Genomic DNA, 19,444 nt, shown 5'->3' on the forward strand with positions numbered 1-19,444 from the left:
ATGAGCTGCAGCATCAAGAGAACATCCAGCACCTCGTACAGGAGCGGAGGAGGAGGTGGAGGCGCCTGCGGTGGCAGCAGCGGCCGCAGCTCCTCCGTGTCCTGCCGGCGCTACGCGTCCTCCGTCATCGGCGGGGGCAGCTACGGCGGGGCAGCGTGCGGGGGCTACGGGGGCGGCCTGAGCATGGGCAGCCTTGCCGGGGGCTTTGGCGGGGGCTTTGCGGGGAGCTACGGCCCTGGGGGGGACCTGCTGCTGAGCGGCAATGAGAAGGTCACCATGCAGAACCTCAACGACCGCCTGGCCACTTACCTGGACAAGGTGCGAAGGCTGGAGGAAGAGAACGCTCAGCTCGAGCACCACATCCGCGAGTGGTACAGGAAACAAGCTCCCAGCGTTTCCAAGGACTACAGCTCCTACTACCAGACCATCGAACAACTCCAAAATCAGGTAGGATCCTCCCGGCACACGTGCCTCCATCTCCCACATGCTCTTCTCTCCTGGAAGGCCTTCCTCCTCCCTCTTTGCTTCTTCCTCCTCCCTCTCTCCCCAGCGCTGGGCTTGGCCGTGCTGGTGGTACCGCAGGCACAAACCTGCTGAGCTGCACTCCCATCCCCTGGCTGAGCAAACCCTCAGAGCAGCCCACGGGCCACAGGGCACAGCCCGAGGCACCAAGAGCTCCAGCAGCCACAGACACGCTGGCTCACGCAATGCACATCCCACGTTGTGCAGGTGCCTCCAAATCAGCCCTGTGTGGTTTGCAGGGCTTCCCCCTGCTCCCACCCCGATCGGCTGCATGGAGTGCAAAGCCAAAGCACCCAGATGGCAGGATCTGAGCTCCCTTTGTCCCTTCACACTCCTACCCACGCCAGGTGGAAGGACTGAGGTCTTCCCTTACAATCAGGTCACACAGTACCAAAAAAACAGACTAAACAGAGACCATGAAGAAGTACATTATATGGAAAGGGCTACAACCACTCTTTGGGACACATGGAGGCTTTCCCTATCTTGAGAAAAGGAAGAGCATGGACTTGGCAGGATGGTCTGTGATAGCACAAGCTTACCTGAAAAGTAAATCTGGATTGTTACCCTTCCATATGTCCCCTGCACTACCGCAAGAAATAATTCAAACACCTCCAATAACACCCAACCAAAGCTTAGAGCCTTCTTTCTCCTTGTCCTGAAAATCTAGACACAGAAAGACTCCTCTCCACCTTCCCCTTTTGCAGATTATTTCTGCCACTGTGGACAATAACAGAATGCTTCTGGACATTGATAACAGCAAGATGACTGCTGATGACTTCCGAATGAAGTGAGTACCTCCCTGTGAACCTTTCATGTCTGTCAAATTCCCCTCATCATCTAAGAAGACAAGGGAGGACTGCCCTGGGTGGTATTACTGAGTCATCCTGTTTTATTGGAATACTGATCTTAGAAAGATGTGTGCTGTTGACTGTCAGGATCTCATTTCCCCATTTCTCTGACACAGGTATGAGAATGAGCTGGTCATCCGTCAGACTGTGGAGGCTGATATCAATGGCCTGAGAAATCTAATGGATGACCTGACTCTGGTTAGATCTTCACTGGAATCCGAGCTGGAGTCCTTGAAGGATGAGCTGATTGCTCTGAAGAGAAACCATGAGGAGGTACGATCCAAAGATAAATAGCACAGCCAAAGACATAATCCACCCATTCTTCACAGTTCCCACCATCACACAGCAGCTCAATTTTACTTGACACCATGGGATTGTCGCTCCTTTGTACCATGGTGCTGATTGGCCCCGGCACAACAAATGACCTGTGTGTGCTCTTGTGTCTCTCTCTGGACTCCCTGCAGGAAATGAGGCAGCTCCAGTCCCAAACTGGTGGCGATGTGAGTGTGGAGGTCAATGCTGCCCCCGGAGAAGACTTGACAAAGATCCTGAATGACCTGAGAGATGAATATGAGCAGATCATTGAGAAGAACCGCAGGGAGGTGGAGCAGTGGTATGAGGTCAAGGTACGTAGCAATGCCCAGAGTGGATCTCCTTTGGTGGGACAGCCCAGACACCCTGGTACCAGGACTGGCTGAAAGGGAGATGCTCCCTGGAGTTGGGAGTACTCACTCAGCAAACCTCCTCTCCCGTGGCTCAGAAAGCGTCTCTGGGGTTTGACTCCACAGATCCAAGAAGTCAACCAGCAGGTCACTTCCAGCAGCCAGGACATCCAGACAAGCAGCCACCAGCTCACCGAGCTGAGGCGTGAGATGCAGAACCTGGAGATTGAACTGCAGGCACAGCTCAGCACGGTACGTGGGCAGGATCTGTGGGCCCTTCCCTCCTTGGCACGGGCAGGGAGCCATGGAACTCTGCTCCTCAACTCTGTGTTTGCCTTTTAGAAAAGCTCTCTGGAAAACTCCCTGGCAGAAACCGAGTCTCGCTACAGCTTCCTGCTCCAACAAATCCAGGGACAGGTCCACTCTGTTGAGGAGGAGCTGGGCAGCATCCGCTGTGAGATGGAGAGTCAGAGCCAGGAGTACAAGATGCTCCTGGGTATAAAAACCCGCCTGGAGCAAGAGATCCAGCAGTACCGGGCTCTGCTGCAGGAGGGGCAGCAGGATCTTGCGTACGTATTTCATATTATAGCAAGGGAGTAAAAAGAAATGGTCATGTACTTCTTTACCAAGAGAGACTTTTTGTCCCTGAAGCTACATCAACGTATCTTTTAACTGAATATCCAATGGTAGTAGTTTGTGATGAATTCTCCTTTTTTTTTTTTTTTTTTTTTTGATTACAGTGCATCTCAAGGCGCTTTCCAAGGAGGTGGAAAATCCTCCCAGTCATATTCTGCTTCCTACTCTCATTCCCAGTGTGGGGACATGTCAGGTAAGTCAACATTTTGTCTGCATGCGATTACTAGTGGGTTAAATCTACCCCAGTGGCTGCAATGTATTTGGTCATAAAAAATATTTTGTAGTTTGGGTTGGGAAAGATTCTGAGGTCCATTAGCCTGGGAGTGAGAAACCTCATTACTCTGTTGCAGAAGATTCAGGACTTAAAATATAGCAAGTGTTGATCTTCCCTCTGCCTAAATATAAAATACAGTATATAAACTATATGGGATGGGAAATACTTTTTTCTTGCTGGAATAATAAATAAATACAGTTCTGAGAAAGTGCCCAGGGCATTGCTGGCCATGGAGCCTCTGTGCCTCTGCTGCTGACACTGTCAGCTGTAAGAATTCCACTCAGCAGGAATGCTCAGACTTCCCCTGAAGGCAGTGATTTGCTCTGTGTTCTCACAGGGCAGTCCAGAGTGTGTTAGAGCAGCAGGAGAGACCCTGGCACCATCCAGCTGAGATGCACCGACCGTGGGCAGTGAGAGACCCTCGAGAGTTTCTGCAGCACGGCCGAGGCAGCAGGAAGGGTTTGGAAGACGAGCCTGGTCACCTGCCCCAGCACCCCTTCCTCTGCCCTCCAATGCTTGGCTTACTCAACTTGTCTTTGCAATTCATTCTTTGTTAAAGGGCTCACACTCTGCTGGTAACTCTGCTCTAATAAACCTTTAGGTCTGCAATGCAAATCACAACATGTCTGAGAAAATAAATTTAACCAACCTCGTGCGGGTGCTTATCCAGATCTCCACCAAACACTGTGCAGTTGTACGGGGTACTTGGTCTCAGGACAGTCCATTTTGCACTAGGAAAATGGACACAGTGATGGGATAAAACCACAGAGTGAAAGCAAATATCAGGAAGTGTGGCCATGGCTGTGTGAGGCGAAGCAACAGCCAGCCTCTGCCTAGGGGAACTGCCTGGTGAGGCTGGCAGAACCCTCTCTTCACAAGCAAGAGGTATAAGGTTGAAAATAGAAATCTTGTCAGTTCTTGACACAATTTTTCTCCTTCCTGAGACTTTAAAAATCATTTACTTTTTTTTTTTTTTTAATGGTCACTAAGGGATTACTTTCTGGCCCCTCACCTTGCCATTTGTACTAAAGAGAACTAATTCTGTGAGTGAAAGGAGAACAGATTAACTGTTAATTTACTAATCTGTACCCAGTGGCACTACTCTGAGTCCATTAATCTCATCACAGCCAAAGTACTGTGGGAAGGAAGGTGTGACTCAGGAGAGGCTGTTCCAGTATGAAGGGGCTTCCTCACAAGTATTTCTAAACCTTTTGTTGCACAGAGAATGACATATTGCTGACTTCCGTTAGGAAAAAACAGACAGCAAGACAATGGATCTGTTTCCTTCAGTATCATGCACCAAAAACATTCCAATATTTTATCATAGAAATTTCAATATAAATATTGATATAATACCAAGAACCCAGTTTCTGTTAGTACACACAGCTGCCTGATATTCTGCCTTAAGAGAAATGAGAGACATATTCCATTCACTGAAGGTATTTTCTATATTTTACTGCTTAAGTACATAAAATATGCAACATGATTAGAGATTGAGAGAGCAGTACTAAATTAATGCAGCTCCTTTAGATGTGTTTTGCCTTCTGAAGATCACAGTGAAGCCCCTTTTCAGTCCCTGACTGTTGTGTTCCACATACACAAAATCAGCCATGTATCACTTACAGGTGCCTGTTCATCCCTTCCCCACTGATCAAACCTGGTTTCTAGCATTTCCCATTTCATTTCAGACTGAAGGATTGATCTGTTAAGGTAATGAAATTAAACACTTTCTCATCACAACCAACTTAGAAGAGTTTGATTTTGTTCAGGTCTTCTCTCAGTAACCACATACCTTGGCTCTGCCAGCATAGCACCCTGGTTGCAGCCTGCAGTGAGTGTCCACAAAAAATACACTTTCTACTCCTATTGAAAAACTGACTTTTATCAGTGCAGCATCAGGAATTTGTGTGAATAAAAGCCTGTCTACAATGAGTAAAAAGCTCATTTCAGGTTTTAACAGTATAGAAAGTGATGTAAAGCAAATGCAAATAAGATTTGTGTCTCCAGAGGCTGCCAGAACTCACTCAGGTCTCAGCTGTATTCACTGTAGCCGAAGCAGCTGATGGAGACATCTCTTTTGAGGCCAGATTATGGAACCTTAAACTACAATTAATGAATATAACTAAAGAACTGAAAGGTTATTTTGCTTCCTTCTAATGTTCCAGAAGCACAGAGAAGCATCAGAATGATCAAAAATACAGTCCTGTCCCAGAGAACTCCTGGGAACACTAGAGCTGCAGTGTCTGTCCCCGTTTCTGAGCCAATTTGGGAGTGTGAGATCTTGGTGCAGTGGGTGGCACTGGGGAGAGTCCTCAGGAGTCTCTATAGCAGGACCAGCTCACTGTGGAGTCCTGCTGCTGAGAGCACAATGCCCTCCACACATTGCTGCTGATCCACGGGGCACAAATCCCCACCTAGGGATGAGCCAAGGCCTGTCCTAGGGACAGCACACACCACAGGTGTGCCAAAGGCACAGCATCTATCCAAGCAGGAATCTCCTCCATCTAAGGCTGCTAGGAGCTCCAGAAACCTTGTGCTATTTCTGTGATCAGGTATCCTGACACCTGCCTGCTCCCAGTGCTCACTTCACTCATCCATGTTCTTAGAAAAAGCCATACACTTGCTGAATGTTCTGGAAAGATCTACAGGATAGGGAAAAAAAAAAGCAGGATAGGAAAAAAAGCAGGATAGGACAAAAAGGCTTTGGCAGGGAGAAATTTAGAATTCAAACAGTTGCCATCATCGATAACAGGAGCATGTGGAAGCAGGTAGAGAGAAAGAGAGCAGGAAAGGATTCATCTGCTGGAAGAGTTTAATTTCCCTTGGGAAGTCTCTCTAAATTTGTCCTTTTTCAGTGGTAAGAAGGACTATGAGTAATGATTCAGATCAACAGAAGAATTAAAATAGCTCACATTTAATAGGATTTTCTGTGGGTCTGTACATATGCAAGTTTATGAGCTCACCTCATGGAGTGACATGAGAGAAAGATGAGCCCATAATGGGGGGTTGTGGAAATCCTACAGCTCTGAATGGACTGAACAAATGCACAGGTTGAGCGATGCTGCAGGACAATGGATGACGGATCAGGAAAGTACAAATGGAGCTCCTGACTAAACGCTTGGGAGTAGTACTTTTCTTTCCAAGACCACACTTTACTCATTTACTGTAGAATTAATTACCAGTAGTTGTATCTAGGATTGTCCTCTCCCTCTTGTGTGACTGAAGACATACATCCAGTAATGGCATCACAGCGTCTGTGGAAACCACAGGCTGCTTTTGGTTCTTCTGCCAATTTGGAGTATCTGTTTGTGGCCCAGAATCCAACTTCACCATGGAGTAAACAGCACTGGGAAAGGATTCACAGCACTCCTACTTCAAACAAACTTCTGACTTGCAGAGGTTCATGGGGTGCACTATGAGCAAAAGGTTTGTCAGAGGAAGATGTGATTTCAAAACTCTTACAGCGTCTTTGAATGGCTGAGGAGCCTCAACATCTACAGCAGAACATGTCTGACCTCCTTCTGTCATCGCAAGGACTTTGAAAGGGAATGGCTCCCGAACAGTCTTGGCTCTTTTGGCTTGTGAATAAATCAGCAGGTCCAAACTCACTCACAACAGCCAACTCAAGAGCCATGTACACAGCACAGTGGCCAGAAATGCACATGCAGACAATGAAATAACCCAAGTTACAGAACAGAAAGTCCAGAGATTAAATGTTTGGGATGCAGTTATGGTAGTAAGGACGGTTAGATCACCTATTCAAAAAAAGAAGAGAGGAACAGAGAGACCAAGAAAAGGCACCTGGTGATAATATGAAATTACAGAATTGGGAAATGTCAAAAATTGTTGGGTCAGGTACTGTGATGCAATGATGCCGAGAAGGAGACATAAAATCAACACCTCTGGCACTAATGCCAATGAGCAATAAACATCTCATAGGGAAGAATAAAAGTGCATTTCAACAATCTAATGAGGAAAATATGACTAAGGAATCACACCCTGTGAGAAAATAATTTTTATTTTTTAATAATGATGACTCAGTCTCAATAACATATGCAAAACACCTGGTTCTGACGTGTGGATAATTAGAGAGCTACCAATAAAACAACAATCATAATTATGCAGATCAAAGGATTACATTATCTGTGATATGGGGGTGGTGGTGTGTCGAGAAAGAGGGTGAATGGTTTTCCATGATTCTTCAGTCAGCCATAACACACATTAGTAGCTTTTACGGATCTCACAATCATTGTGGCTATGAAAAAAAGTCCTGCTTGAGCCACAACTGCAGGGTGTGTGCAAGTAACAGCAGAAATGGAGAAACCAACAACAAAACGAATGGATAAATTATCACTTCCAAGTACAAATGGTTTCCCCTCAAAGTTCAACCCTCATATATTGAGCCCCTTGTCTTTCAGGCTTAAAATTCACATTTTCCAGAAGTTATTTAAAGGCAAAATTTCCTTTCTAAAGAAGGGTTTACCACAATCTGCCCCTTTACAGAAATGGAGCAGTTGTTCAGCACCAAGGGACAAAAGACCGAAGGTAAGGGGAATCTAGAGGGTCATCACACCCACCTCTGTTATAGAAGGATAAAATCCCCAACATCAATTGCCCGAGATCAGACTTGAAACTCTCTCTTCCATCCACAACTCTTTCAATGGAAACTCTTCAAGACCCTTCTGCCTCCCACAGTTAAAAATTTCCCCTTAGTTTCCAGCCCAAACACACTCAAATCCAGACTGTGCCCTTTCCTACATGGACAACAGGATTGTTCTGTACTTCAAACAGCCCTGGTACCTCCTTCCTCAAGAGCCAGCTGATAACAATCTCAGCTGGCTGCTGCTCCATCTGACCAAGCCAAATACTTTCTTTCATCTCCCAGGATACAGCCAATGCAGCCATAAGAGATGTCATGTACATATTTCAGATTAAGATAACTTCTGAGTGATTGGAAATTTGCACAGAAATGTTTAGAAACTCACAACATTAAAATGGCATCAGCATATGCTCATGAGACAGGAGGATTTCCTGGAAGTGATACCACTAGAGTTTGGTGAGAATAGAAATAACATTACAGCGTTGGGCTCATTCTACTGTGATTTACCACTAAATATTCTGAGAGAGAGTGCCCACACTGAGCTTTCCTTTCTAGGGAAAAGAAATTCTAAACCTAAACTCTAGATTCTGACCTAAAACCTAAATTCTTATAGATTCTGTTTCCAGAAGTGGAAGTCCCACAGGTTAATTTGAACCACCTGCACGCAAAGGGTGCCTGAGTTCATACTACTCCAAATGTGAAATTAAAGCAGAGTGATTAGGTGGTGCTTTCACCACCTGTTTTCAGGACAGAAGAAAATTACTCCAAAGAACAAAGAACAACTATTAAAATGAGTCTCACTCACTAAGTAGCCAGCAACAAACTATCTCCAACAAAATCTAACTCACAGCCACCCACCCGAAATTACAGGACAGGCTTGGTGTGAATCAGCATGCAAACACAGTACCTGGGGGGAGGGCCGTCCCAAGCCCCAAAAGAAATTCCCCTTAGCACATCACTTTCAGCATGAGCACTACAGCTGGCAAACCCCATGGGAAGCTGGACTGCCTGGCAGGTGACACCCACCTGGGCAGGTATAAATTGCCACCAGCAAGGACGGCCCGCAGCACTTTGATTTGCTGTATCTCGCTGTGCAGAGCTTTGCATCTGGGGCTGGATATCTGATCCCTTCACCATGAGCTGCAGCATCAAGAGAACATCCAGCACCTCGTACAGGAGCGGAGGAGGAGGTGGAGGCGCCTGCGGTGGCAGCAGCGGCCGCAGCTCCTCCGTGTCCTGCCGGCGCTACGCGTCCTCCGTCATCGGCGGGGGCAGCTACGGCGGGGCAGCGTGCGGGGGCTACGGGGGCGGCCTGAGCATGGGCAGCCTTGCCGGGGGCTTTGGCGGGGGCTTTGCGGGGAGCTACGGCCCTGGGGGGGACCTGCTGCTGAGCGGCAATGAGAAGGTCACCATGCAGAACCTCAACGACCGCCTGGCCACTTACCTGGACAAGGTGCGAAGGCTGGAGGAAGAGAACGCTCAGCTCGAGCACCACATCCGCGAGTGGTACAGGAAACAAGCTCCCAGCGTTTCCAAGGACTACAGCTCCTACTACCAGACCATCGAACAACTCCAAAATCAGGTAGGATCCTCCCGGCACACGTGCCTCCATCTCCCACATGCTCTTCTCTCCTGGAAGGCCTTCCTCCTCCCTCTTTGCTTCTTCCTCCTCCCTCTCTCCCCAGCGCTGGGCTTGGCCGTGCTGGTGGTACCGCAGGCACAAACCTGCTGAGCTGCACTCCCATCCCCTGGCTGAGCAAACCCTCAGAGCAGCCCACGGGCCACAGGGCACAGCCCGAGGCACCAAGAGCTCCAGCAGCCACAGACACGCTGGCTCACGCAATGCACATCCCACGTTGTGCAGGTGCCTCCAAATCAGCCCTGTGTGGTTTGCAGGGCTTCCCCCTGCTCCCACCCCGATCGGCTGCATGGAGTGCAAAGCCAAAGCACCCGGATGGCAGGATCTGAGCTCCCTTTGTCCCTTCACACTCCTACCCACGCCAGGTGGAAGGACTGAGGTCTTCCCTTGCAGTCAACTTTTTTCATAATGAGATGACTTACAGCATCAGGGGCAAAGCCCACACTGAGTGGCAAAGCCACAGCCAGAGTGCAGAACCCCTTGGGGCTTGTCCAATTCCCAGCATCAATATTCTTCTGTTCTTTCCCCCATTGCTATATTGTTTCATCAAAATATTTAGAAAGCCAAAACCTTGTACACACCAGTCCTTGTGGCATGGCAATTCAGGAACTTTCTGCTCCATAAAACAATTCCAAGACCAGAAGTAACATTCTACCAAAGCTCTGTAGTCCTCTTTCTGTGTCCTCTTTGTGCTTGTCCTGAAAATCTAGACACAAAATTACTCCTCTCCCCTCTTCCCTTTTTGCAGATTATTTCTGCCACTGTGGACAACAACAGAATGACTCTGGACATCGATAACAGCAAGATGACTGCTGATGATTTCCGAATGAAGTGAGTACCTCCCTGTGAACCTTGCCTCATTTGTGTCACCAATTTTGTGAGATTCATGAATGTAGGTGGATGAAGTACTGTCTAAAGTGGTATGATCAAGCCTACACACCGTAATGAAATGAATGTGCAATGCTTTCCTCTGTACAGGTATGAGAATGAGCTGGTCATCCGTCAGACTGTGGAGGCTGATATCAATGGCCTGAGAAACATCCTGGATGGCCTCACTACCACTCGGTCTTCTCTGGAATCCGAGCTGGAGTCCTTGAAGGATGAGCTGATTGCTCTGAAGAGAAACCATGAGGAGGTACGATCCAAAGATAAATAGCACAGCCAAAGACATAATCCACCCATTCTTCACAGTTCCCACCATCACACAGCAGCTCAATTTTACTTGACACCATGGGATTGTCGCTCCTTTGTACCATGGTGCTGATTGGCCCCGGCACAACAAATGACCTGTGTGTGCTCTTGTGTCTCTCTCTGGACTCCCTGCAGGAAATGAGGCAGCTCCAGTCCCAAACTGGTGGCGATGTGAGTGTGGAGGTCAATGCTGCCCCCGGAGAAGACTTGACAAAGATCCTGAATGACCTGAGAGATGAATATGAGCAGATCATTGAGAAGAACCGCAGGGAGGTGGAGCAGTGGTATGAGGTCAAGGTACGTAGCAATGCCCAGAGTGGATCTCCTTTGGTGGGACAGCCCAGACACCCTGGTACCAGGACTGGCTGAAAGGGAGATGCTCCCTGGAGTTGGGAGTACTCACTCAGCAAACCTCCTCTCCCGTGGCTCAGAAAGCGTCTCTGGGGTTTGACTCCACAGATCCAAGAAGTCAATCAGCAGGTCACTTCCAGCAGCCAGGACATCCAGACAAGCAGCCACCAGCTCACCGAGCTGAGGCGTGAGATGCAGAACCTGGAGATTGAACTGCAGGCACAGCTCAGCACGGTACGTGGGCAGGATCTGTGGGCCCTTCCCTCCTTGGCACGGGCAGGGAGCCATGGAACTCTGCTCCTCAACTCTGTGTTTGCCTTTTAGAAAAGCTCTCTGGAAAACTCCCTGGCAGAAACCGAGTCTCGCTACAGCTTCCTGCTCCAACAAATCCAGGGACAGGTCCACTCTGTTGAGGAGGAGCTGGGCAGCATCCGCTGTGAGATGGAGAGTCAGAGCCAGGAGTACAAGATGCTCCTGGGCATCAAGATGCGCCTGGAGCAAGAGATCCAGCAGTACCGGGCTCTGCTGCAGGAGGGGCAGCAGGATCTTGTGTATGTTCTCTATTTGCAAATAATGGCACAAATTTTATCCCAAGCTTTTCTCTCTTGGCACTCACAGAACACAGAGCAGGATATTTTACTTGTCTGTAGCTGAAATCTAAACTCAGCAACTTTTTTTTCCAGGGAATCTGCACTGAAATGTATCTATCAAAAACTTCATAAGCACATCAAACACCAAGGGAAACACAGAGCAGATTGTTACTAACAGGTTTTGAGTTAATCAGTTCCTCCTGACCTGCTTGTGCAGAGTGGATTCCATGAGAGGAATCACTGTGCCAAACCAAACTGTAATGAAGTTCCTTCTGTCAGAGATGAACAAGCACAGCTGGACTGTGAGAATTATACTGCAACTGTCTCTTGCTGTCTCTGTCTTTTACAATCTTATAGGAAAATACAGCTGAAAGAAAGGAAGTTAAAAATATATATAAAAATATATTTGCAAGATCCAGGAATAGCTGAACTGTTACACGCACTGCACATGATGTCATTATGTATTTATTGTTCCCTTCATTAAATCTTCTTTCCTTTTACAGATCAAGCCAAGGGGCTCTCCAAGGAGGAGGAACGTCCTCCCACTCTTACTCTTCTAGTTCCTACTGCCATGGTCAATCTAGTGACAAGGCAGGTAAGAAATATCTTCCAAAGAGCATCCAAACGTATGGCTTTCCCATTTTGTGTTTCATCCCTTTTCCCATTAATGCCAACCTTGTGCTATGGTTTCCACATCTGCAATTGCAGCTGGGATTAAACCATTCACAATCAAAGCTCCTCATTTCAAAGTGGTTTGGCTCCAATTCCAGAGACAGGTTAAGCTCCTTTCCCATGCTTTTGTTAACAAATGGATATTTAAATAGTGGATGAGTCTGAAATGTCAGTGCTGCAAAGAGACTCTTGGTTTCCCTATCAGAGCAATGGTTTCTTCTTTCTTTCCACAGGGCAGTCAAGAGTGTGTTAAGATTCCACTGACTCGTTGGGCAGTGGATGCAGTCAGTGCCATGGGAGCAGCCTGGCCCTCAGCGTGCACCACCCACACGCACTGTGACCTACCCATGCACAGAGACTGCTCTCCAAATGCTATTCATCAAATCAGAATTAATAATTACTAGGCTTTTCATAAAACTATCTGCTCCTCCCTTTCCACACTGTCCATCACTGTGATGACTGTGCTTACACACAGATCTCTGCAGTGCACTTGGTTCTCTACTGAACAATAATCCCTCGAATAAAGCTTTAACTTTCTGCAATGCAAAGAAAACTCTGTGTCCAGCAGTCTATTCGGTATATTAATATGCTGTTTACACTTAGGTGTAACAAGTCAATTACACAAAGAAATTAAGGTTGCGTGAAATATGTAATATGGCTAAAAAAAAATATGGGAATCCTAAATCATATGATGACTAGATAAAATCCTGGAGATGAATAAACTCATCCACATTAAACTCAAGGGTGACACCTATGGGGAAGAGAAAGGGGTGGGGGAACACCTTTTTCATAGCATATGTTGCAAGTTGTTGATTTGCCAATTCAGCAGCTGAAGTGAAAAATCAGGTTTAATTAACCCCAAAATTTCATGAAAATTTTGTCAAATCTAAAGCACTTTCCTTAGAGTCGCTGAACAAGAAATCAATCCTATCCAGGCAGCCTTTTCCTGGATTCTGGGTGAGAGCTCTGCCTAATCTTGTTCAATTAAAGCAAAGGGTTAGATCAGGAAATGAATGAGGAGTATGAAAGTTTTACTAACCCAACATTCAGTTGTTGGGATTATTCCTCCTGCCATGTTGGAAAATCTGAGCTCAGGTTTTTTATCTAAAATTTCCACATGGAGGAGTGCATTCCCTTGTTCCATAGGGTCATTCCCAGCTCCATGCTGTGTGGAACCCTGGGTGCAGAATGACAGGGTGCAGGCAAGGCTCAAACTTTGTTACTAAACCTGCCCCACTTCGTGTACCTCACTCATCTTATTTGGGCTCAACAGAGGAAGAAAACTGATGAAATATCTCAGTAATTTCAAACTTAGAAATCTGCATTTCAGTGTTTGGTTTGCAGGGCTGAGGAAGCTGCTGAACAGGGTCAGCCACATAGCAGGGGAGTGACTCCACTGCCGCCCTGTCCCAGACCCTGGGTGGGTCTGAGAGGCTTCATTGTTCCCTGAACACCTCCTAAATCACCGACATTTCTCATCCTGTCACACAGCTTTAAGCTAACACTTTGGTTTGCAAAGAGAGTCAAGACAGGTAAAACGTCACTGTTTTGGATAACAAGGTACTCTTTTAAAATGCATCAAACTGTTCCATATTGCAATTCAAGCTGAATTCTCAGCACAGCAGGAAAGGGGCGAATCAGAGAAACTATTTCCATGGGAAACAAAGGTTTGTAAAGTCAAAGAAAATGTGCCTCTCCTTGGAGTCACAACAGGGCTCTTCTGCTCTGTGCAAGTAACAGAGACTCCCTTACGATCCCTTTTACTCCTCTCTCTTATCAACCAACACTGACTACCCCAAAACCCCTCAGCACTTGCCAGCTATAATGGACTTTGGGATCAAATACCTTCCTTAGGCACAGTTTAACTAGGAAGAATATCTGTAATCCCAGAAAGGAGCCATTTGTGCTCTGGGCTGTCGGTGGGGAACATTCCCGAATCTCCTGCTTCCCTTCTGCTCTCTTTTAGGTGGGACGCATTTGCAGTCCCAGCATGAGGAAATGCTGTGGTTGAGCCTCATCTTGCTCCAGTGGCATATCCCACAGCTCCGTACCAGGGACAGGATTTATCTGTGGGTGACAATGTGTCCGTCCATACGGGTTGGCTCCCCGGCATCCTCTAATTAAGGCAATTAAGGAAATAACAAGTAGGATGTGTGACACAAACTGCTCAAAACACTCTCAAAATTAAATTCAATCCTCAGGCCTGGGATACCGTTCGTACAAGGAAAGAAAAGATTCATTAATATGAAAACCGGCACGTTTTTATTTTTATTTCATGCCTTGGATTCGATGGCTGTGCTTAACAGCGGGACCTGCAGGGGGCGCTCTGCGCTGCGCCCGCTTCCCCAGGCCCCAAATCCCCACAGTTTGTGGCTCAGTTCTGGAAATTAATCATCTCCAGATGAATAATACAACATTTTCAGCAGATTTGATGAAGATAAAAGGGTGAAATGGCTGTATGGAGAGAAATTCAAGACAAGAACCAGTATTTAGTGGACTGGGTTCTCCAAGGGGCTTCACTCTGGATGAGGATTCTGGCACACCTGCAGGGTTTAGACCTGCAGCAATGCTTCCATTTGCAAGGGCAGCTGTCATGTATGGACAGGTACAGTGGCCCACTGCTACTCCTGGTGCCTTTGTGCACAGTCCTGCCAGGCTCTGGCATTCCTGGCTACAAGGAAATGGAACCACGGAGGTGACAAGGCACATTTCCCTCTTGGCCCACCACCAACTCAAGGAAGGAGAAAAGAAACTGTGACTCATTGTGCCTGTAACAAAGAGGAGGGGAGGAGAGGAGAGGAGAGGAGAGGAGAGGAGAGGAGAGGAGAGGAGAGGAGAGGAGAGGAGAGGAGAGGAGAGGAGAGGAGAGGAGAGGAGAGGAGAGGAGAGGAGAGGAGAGGAGAGGAGAGGAGAGGAGAGGAGAGGAGAGGAGAGGAGAGGAGAGGAGAGGAGAGGAGAGGAGAGGAGAGGAGAGGAGAGGAGAGGAGAGGAGAGGAGAGGAGAGGAGAGGAGAGGAGAGGAGAGGAGAGGAGAAAGGAAGCTGCTCCTGTGATACTTCTGACATTTACCAGCCCACCATAACCATGAAAAATAGCAGCACTCAATTTAAATATGAGAATTTATGCAGGAAAATCCTTTCTCTCTGTAACAATTTCTGTTAGGATTCACATCATATATAACACTTTGGAGTGCTAATCCCAACAGACCTTGGAATTTATTTAAGTGTTTCCACATTGTGGCTGCCTTATCCCTGGAAGTGTTCACAGCCAGGCTGGAGGGGCTTGGATCAACCTGTTCTAGTGGAAGGTGTCCCTGCCTGTGGCAGAGAGTGGAACTGGATGAGCTCTGAGGTCCCTTCCCACCCAAAGCATTCCATGATTCCATGATAAAGGACAAGTGACAATGAACACGTAGTCTCAGGCGCACCGGAGCTGACTCTCGGAGCTGTTTTGGTACTGCCTAAAGAGAGGTTTCTGCACGCTGCAATTACTGCTAATAGCTCAGTGTGGGAGCCCACGCTCGCACGGCTCCGCCAAGCCTGGCTCCAGGGAACACCTTTCCTGGCACACACCTGAGCTCCCAGCCCTGGCAACCTGCACAGGGCTGGGATCAAAGGCACCCACAGCCTCACTAATCAACATTTTCTGACAGCATTCCCAATCTTCCTTCAGTTCTTTCCCACAGCCTGATGTCAGACTATTGAAAATGACTATTGAAAATCACAACTGTACCCAAAAGTTCCTATAAGGGTTTTCATAAGCCTCATAGTTCTACACACGCACACACAAAGATTTTTAACAAATTACAAACAGAAGTAACTCCTTTCTGTCAAAATTGCTGTTAGAAAACATGTCACCAGATGTATCAGTTACTAAAGCTGAATCCATTAGGAATTAGCATGAAAAGGCTCTCAGAAAGCACTTCAGTCACTTGCTTTGCTGGCAGTGAGCTGCCCAAAGCACAGACAGTTGGCACAAACCTCAGTTTTTAATAAAAGGAGATTTAAAGCTGAATATGGGTGCTAGAGTCTGGTGGCATACCATGGCTCTTAGTTAAGGTAACAGCCAGGACTGCCTGGGAAGGGACTGGCCTGGTACACACAAACATGGGAAACGCAGTCCTTTGTGAAAGTGGCACAAACTGTCCAAAGTAGTGAAAAATCCCCTTTTGTTCCCCTAAAGTTGTGTGACCAGCCAGGACAGCCAGAACCAGGGCACCAAGGGGGTTTCCATGGGCTGAGAGTTGCGATGAGAACAATGTGTTAAAAACACCTCCCTGGCGGCAGCTCCACAAACCTGGGCTTGCCCTCATAGAGCAACAGCCAGATTTCCTCACTGAGCCCAACATATCTTCAGGCTCTGAGAATTCCTGTCAAGAAAAACTAAGTATGAAACCACCAGTAGGGTAAGGAAAGCCCAAATATAAGGATCCACCAGGAGGGTACTGAGAGAGTTCCTTGTTTTCCAATTAGATCCTGAACTAATGTTTAAACTAATGTTTAATGCTTGCACAGTCAAATTTCTGCCCTTACTGGAAGCTGTTGCTTTCCCCTGTGATCAGAATATATTCTTACAAAATTAGCAAGAGAAACAATAATCTATAAGTCTATAAACACAAGTATGTACATGTAAATATATGAGCACATAGATACAAATAATAGACATACAAATGTTTTACAGACAGGAACAGAATAAAACAGCTCAGCCCTGTGCTGTGAGCCCCATTTACTCTGTGTCCCTCCCAAAGGTAGGATTTTTTTTTGGGCAGGAATTTTCCATGTGGTGTACGGGAAGATCCCTGTGGATAGCCCCAGGGCTCCTCCCTCAGCTAGAATTATGGCAAGTGTCCAAAAGCCGCGGCTCCCCCAGCCCGGGACAGGTTCAGTCCCTTGGGCTTTGGCAGAGGTGCCTGCACTGCCTTTGCTGCTGCCTGCAGAAACCTGACTTTTGGAACACATCCTCCTGTCAGTTGGATGTTTGACTCTCAAATAATAGTTTCCAGCCCAATCATACCTTGCTGAGATTTACCAGCCAGATAACAGGCTAAAGGAAGTGTGAAAGTACATCCACTGAGTTGATTTGCACTCCCTAGGGCTTGGTGCCCCAACTGAGCCTTCCTTCCCACACAATCTTTAATCACACGATAAGAAAATTGGGCTTATTTTCCTGTCTCAGGTACTTTATTCTCTGATTTGCTTTATCATTAGAGTTCTGGAATGATGGAGGAGTCAGGAGTTTAAAGCTAGTTATGTTTCTAGGGAAACAGGGACAATAATGAAGCATTTCCACACCACAGCCAGTTTCAAGGATTTGCAAAATATTTACACTGCTCCCAGTTATTTAAGTGCTTGACCTCTTCAGGAGGATCTTTTATGTATTTTCCTCATACCAATCTGTTCAAATGTTCTATAAATTGCAATCATTGAGAAATTAAATTCGGTGTCCCAATAGCACTGCAGCAGCTTGGGCAGGAATCATTCCAGGTCAGATCCATCTCTTCTGTCCTGCCACGAACAAACCAAAGCCCTGGACAGAAACGTCTTGTCCTGTGTCTTACTCTCACAATTTCTGTTAACACAGAACCTTTACACAACCTTATTTCTCACCTCTTTCAGTGCAGAAATGATGCATTCCCTTCACCACAATCCCTCTACTTTGCAAAAATACTCATTTTGAGCAAATTCCCAGTGTTGCTCTGCTCTTCCCAGCCCTCTGCTCCAGCCACTCACAGCTGTGTGTGCATGTGCTGGGACCTGCCTCTTCAGCACAGCTACATTCTTGTCTCACAATCTGTTGGCGCATTCAGTGAATATATGGCAATGCCAGGTTTGTGAAGATTAAAAAAAAAAAAAAAAAGATTTATGATGGGCTGTAAAAGCCAGACAGCTGAGAACAGTATCTTGGGCAAACCATAACTGCAGTTACCTTGCTACCAGCTGCAGATCAGAGCTTGTTGTCACTGGTTCTTCCCACAAGGAAGTTTAAAAGAAAAAATAGCAAAGTTTGTGCTTTAATTAAAAAGCTGCTGATATTTAATGCCTCTGATCTTCAAAAGGGGATAAAAATATCCCAAGCTGTGATTTTAAGAGGACCTGTGACATGATCGCTTCGGAGGGTGGACAAAGTTCATATGAGCAAGAGAAGAGATGGAGACTAAAAAAATGTGCACATGAAAAAGCAGTTCATTTTCATTGATGGAAGCAAAGGCAGAAAGGAAGAATTACCAAAAAGAATTAAACATTGAAAAGGTAAATCCAGAATAATAAACTGGCTTTGCTCATTTATCCATAGACGCATCCATGGAACTGCAGGCACTAACAAAGTTGGTTAAAATGTTCAGCAAGTTCATTAAAGTGTAATTGTATTAACTATCCCTGGAAGCAAATTCAGCAGAATGTGAAAAGAGAGAAGGATATACCAGTGTCCTCAAGGGCAAGAAAAAAAGTCTTCACAGGACAATGAATAAAGCTACCCTGAAACAATATGAATGATTTTTTAAAGCAGCAGTGACTGGCAAGGCAGAGAAGACAAAGGTAAAGCAGAACCAGGTCTCAGCCAGGGTGTGACTGGATGACTTTGCTTGGAAAAATGTGTCTCCCTCCCCCTCTGATAAGGTGCAGATAAGGGAAATTCCCTGTGGTGACCACTCCTTACTGGGGAAAAGCTGACCCTACCATAAATTAGGTTTATAGTACTGGGAGAAAAAGAGACCTACACTGAATGCTGAAGAGAACCTTCTTCAGCTTGCCATACTGAAGGCTTTTCCAAGCATTTAAATATACATTCTCACCATAAGGGAGTCCCTACAAAAATAAATACACGCAACCATTAAGGTACAACTAATGGAAAGTTAAAAGATTTAGAATTAAGTCTTAGCAAAAATGGTGTGTGATGGATTGATTTGGTACTAGAGGCTTATTCTGTATTTGGTGTTATAAATCAGATTAATCCATTTGGCTGTGTATCCCAAGCCTTTCTTCTCCTGACACTTCCAGCTGTACTTCCAAACTGCCACTAAGAATTGGAGTTCATTCTTTGGGAGATTCTTCCCTGTAAGCTCATGCAAACGTGACCTGCCTGCAGTACCTGATCAATATTCTGACAGTGCAATGCATGGCGATTGCTGCTTTTACTCCAGATATTGCAGAGGGCATCAAGAAGCCTTCCAGATCCCAATTTTCATAAGATGGATCATAAAATATTATGCAGCATCAGAGATGCACTTTTTATTTTGCAAAACCCAAAAGTACACTGTGTTGAGGTCCTGATATGGGAGTCCAGGGAATGTTGAATGAGTAGCTGGAAGGAGAGATGTTGCACCAGGAGATAGATCTCAAAAATACACTCATATTTATTCTCCTTTCAACTTCTTGCTTTTCTGTTCAGTAAAGAAAAGCACATGCACTGATACTCTTTATGCTCTAAGCAAGGACTTTAATATTTAACAAAAAAATAACTGT

General features: G+C 46.3%; 2 protein-coding genes across 2 annotated transcripts; both read left to right on the forward strand.

Moving 5' to 3' along the window:
* Window positions 1-3,295, forward strand: LOC134053230 (keratin, type I cytoskeletal 15-like). The gene is made up of 7 exons (XM_062508117.1): window positions 1-447; window positions 1,227-1,309; window positions 1,487-1,643; window positions 1,835-1,996; window positions 2,159-2,284; window positions 2,375-2,601; window positions 2,773-3,295. Exons 1-7 carry the CDS (start codon window positions 1-3, stop codon window positions 2,936-2,938), a joined length of 1,368 nt encoding a protein of 455 aa, XP_062364101.1. The 3' UTR covers window positions 2,939-3,295.
* A 5,382-nt stretch (window positions 3,296-8,677) lies between these two features.
* LOC134053244 (keratin, type I cytoskeletal 15-like) lies at window positions 8,678-12,144 on the forward strand. The gene is made up of 7 exons (XM_062508133.1): window positions 8,678-9,124; window positions 9,930-10,012; window positions 10,160-10,316; window positions 10,508-10,669; window positions 10,832-10,957; window positions 11,048-11,274; window positions 11,817-12,144. Exons 1-7 carry the CDS (start codon window positions 8,678-8,680, stop codon window positions 12,142-12,144), a joined length of 1,530 nt encoding a protein of 509 aa, XP_062364117.1.
* Window positions 12,145-19,444: the final 7,300 nt, after the last annotated feature.

This window comes from Cinclus cinclus, chromosome 24, assembly GCF_963662255.1.
Source record: "Cinclus cinclus chromosome 24, bCinCin1.1, whole genome shotgun sequence".
NCBI lineage: Eukaryota > Metazoa > Chordata > Aves > Passeriformes > Cinclidae > Cinclus > Cinclus cinclus.

Bases quoted from the DNA above. Each gene is read 5' to 3' on its own strand.
- LOC134053244 (XM_062508133.1), top strand. From the start codon at position 8,678: ATGAGCTGCAGCATCAAGAGAACATCCAGCACCTCGTACAGGAGCGGA. The intron at 10,670-10,831 runs GTACGTAGCAAT...TTGACTCCACAG, and splicing joins AGCAGTGGTATGAGGTCAAG to ATCCAAGAAGTCAATCAGCA. The intron at 10,958-11,047 runs GTACGTGGGCAG...TTTGCCTTTTAG, and splicing joins TGCAGGCACAGCTCAGCACG to AAAAGCTCTCTGGAAAACTC.
- LOC134053230 (XM_062508117.1), top strand. From the start codon at position 1: ATGAGCTGCAGCATCAAGAGAACATCCAGCACCTCGTACAGGAGCGGA. The intron at 448-1,226 runs GTAGGATCCTCC...CCCCTTTTGCAG, and splicing joins TCGAACAACTCCAAAATCAG to ATTATTTCTGCCACTGTGGA. The intron at 1,644-1,834 runs GTACGATCCAAA...GACTCCCTGCAG, and splicing joins TGAAGAGAAACCATGAGGAG to GAAATGAGGCAGCTCCAGTC.